Below are 2,752 nucleotides of genomic sequence, written 5' to 3'. Positions count from 1 at the left end.
TACTTAATGTAAGAAATGTGTCAACCGTACATCTGTAAGATATTTACTTCAATGTATTCAGGTTCTTCACTACTGCTACTTCACTGACATGTTGTTGATGTGTTACTGATAATCTGTTTAGAGTTTATTAATTGTCTACAAAGGAACACACCAAAAAAGTGTTACCATACGGTTTCAGTACAAGTAATTTTGGACCACAAAAATGACTTGGTTATGGTCACAAAATGTTCACACAACATGGACTTATAGAAGGCAGCTGGTGTCTTCAAATGGTATAAAATGGAGATGCAAAGTTTTGATATGACAGCAAAAACAAAGATATAGGTATAAGGTGGACTGACCTATATTTAACATCACAGCCTTTGCCACATATTTGTTCATGCTAGTGGCTCATGTCAGCTCAATAAATGTGTATGGTCAGTAAAACCTTATCCAATCAATTACATGATTTTAACCTCTGTTTTCTCTAAAGAGCGGAAAGTTAAACATACTAGCACTCGCTCTGGTAGATTGTATTAGACTGATCTGCGGCATTTTAAAGCAATTTGCTTATCACTCCAGCCTTTACTTTTCCAAGCTTGAGACTCAGATTATAGTGTTATGGTTTGTGTGTTCCTATGGGAACTGAAGCCAGTGTGTGAGGCAGATCTCTCTCAGAGCTTGTGGAGGTGTGCACAAGTGGTGCTTGACTCCACCCACCCTGCTGTTGCTGTATAAGTAGCTAGGAGTTCTTTTCACACGTTACAGAAACGCTGGTCTGAGAGGAGAGAGCTTGATGAGCTCAACCTTCGCCTTGTAGAGCATCTCTAATGCAGCAAACTGAACAATCTTACTGAACTCACTTGTGCACTCCTGCTTATAAGGTAAGCAGCACTGTTTCTTCCTAATACTGCTGATCATAGCAGTCCCTGTGGAGTTTCTACTAATTTATATCTTGATTTTGTGTAGATTAGCAATTCAGAAACAATTGAAAACAGATTTTCTATACGCATTTACTAATTAATCATTGGAATTTTTTTTTTAGCTATTGCAGATTTTTGAGGTTGATCCCATGTGGGTGGTCGAAAAGATTCGTGTGTCAGTAGAGAGAACCAATCTACTACTTCCAGTCACGGAATACAGCTTCAAAATTGGTGACATCATGTTTTGTGAAAAGGCATCTGCTGATAAACTCAAGAAGGTCCCCCTGTGTCCCAATATCATCACTCCAGACACCATCCCTGAATTCTGCATCCCGCCTAAAATCTCAACCCCACTGGAGCAAGGGAAATCAAGCCCTTGTATCAGAGTTCCAACTGAGAGAGACAGCCCAAAGAAAGAGATGCCTTCACGAGAGCCAGTCAACATGCACATCATCCAGGTCGAGAGTGTGGATGATGGGCCATATGATAACACCTGTAGTGATGAAGAGAACACCAACGCGGACCCCCAGAGCCAGGCTGCTCTCTCTCTGCCTCACCTGGCCAAAGCCCAGACCTGCTATGGCTTCTGCACGCTGTTGGAGAGCCCCCACACCAGACGTAAGGAGTCCCTCTTCCACAATGACCCCAGTTCCTGTGGGATTCCCTTGGTTCTGCCCCGGAGCAGGTCCAATACCTGCTCTAGATCTTCTTCTGCTCCTCTTTCTCAACCCTCCCCCTCACCCTCATCCTTCAGCCTGCACACTTTAACCTCCAGACTCTCCCCAAAGAGCTTCACCCTCCATAGGCAGGGTACATTCGATAGTGACACAACATCTTCAGCAGAATCATCCCCTTTTAGTTCGCCTCTTTTGGCCAGATCACCACCCAAATCATCCCTGTTCAAAACACTTAGCCATGAGAAGCTGCTCTTCCGCAATATCCGGAAGGCTGCCGTATCCAGGAACAACTCCCTATCAACGGATGAGGGCAGCTCCACAGATAACAGTCCTAACGTCATGAGAAGATCATCAGACGCCCTTGTAGAGCCTCTTTCTTGCAGCTTTGGTCTGGCACCTCCTGCAATCTTCCCCATGGACTTGATTCTCCACAGAGAACGGGTGATGAAGGAGAGCCTTGTGCCTGTTGGCAGAGATGGAGCCCTGCGGGTGTCGGCAGAATACTGCCCAGAGAACCAGAGGCTGCGGGTCAGACTCATCAGCGCAGAAGGCCTTTACTCTCTTTCTGTGGACTCTAAGAGCATTAACTGTAGTGTTAGCCTCTCTATTGTGCCTGGAAAGGTCCAGAAACAGCGCAGCACTGTCATTAGGAAGAGCCGCAACCCAATCTTTAATGAGGACTTTTTCTTTGATGGCATATCTGAAGAAGATCTCAGTCAGTGGTCATTACGGTTTAAAGTGGTCAACAAAATGTCCACTATGAAGAGAGACTATATTTTGGGCAGTTGTGATCTTCCTCTTTCCAGCATTGTCACCTCATAAGAAATTATGCTTGTCTTCTCTATTTATTTGACTTGTCAATGTTGATTATTTATTTACAGTTTATATGATGCCAAAGATTTTGTTTCTATTAAAAGATAAACAGCAAATTGGTTTCCTTGTCTCTTATTCTTTACAGAAGGACATGAATGACGTAAATGAGAAAAGGGGACTCTCTCTTAAACAAGTGATAATTTATTCACGGCTTAAGCTCCGGAGGCTAGGAATAGAAACAGTGCCGCCATAAAAGGTTCCTCACTTCCTTAATGGCCTCCATTATTCCTGTCCTTGATGTGCTACACTTCCTAATCTAAGTCTAATCTTTCAGTAAATCAGCATAAATATAGTCTGAGA

The 2,752-nt window shown here is 43.4% G+C and overlaps 1 protein-coding gene across 1 annotated transcript; it reads left to right on the top strand.

Annotated features, from left to right (window-relative positions):
• The first annotated feature begins 752 nt into the window (after positions 1-752).
• c2cd4a (C2 calcium dependent domain containing 4A) lies at positions 753-2,508 on the top strand. The gene is made up of 2 exons (XM_017708287.2): positions 753-863; positions 1,025-2,508. The coding sequence occupies exon 2, from the start codon at positions 1,052-1,054 to the stop codon at positions 2,399-2,401; it is 1,350 nt and encodes a 449-aa protein (XP_017563776.1). The 5' UTR covers positions 753-863; positions 1,025-1,051; the 3' UTR covers positions 2,402-2,508.
• The last annotated feature ends 244 nt before the right edge of the window (positions 2,509-2,752 follow it).

Source organism: Pygocentrus nattereri, chromosome 11 (assembly GCF_015220715.1).
Source record: "Pygocentrus nattereri isolate fPygNat1 chromosome 11, fPygNat1.pri, whole genome shotgun sequence".
NCBI lineage: Eukaryota > Metazoa > Chordata > Actinopteri > Characiformes > Serrasalmidae > Pygocentrus > Pygocentrus nattereri.
This window is presented reverse-complemented; position numbering and strand designations above follow the sequence as displayed.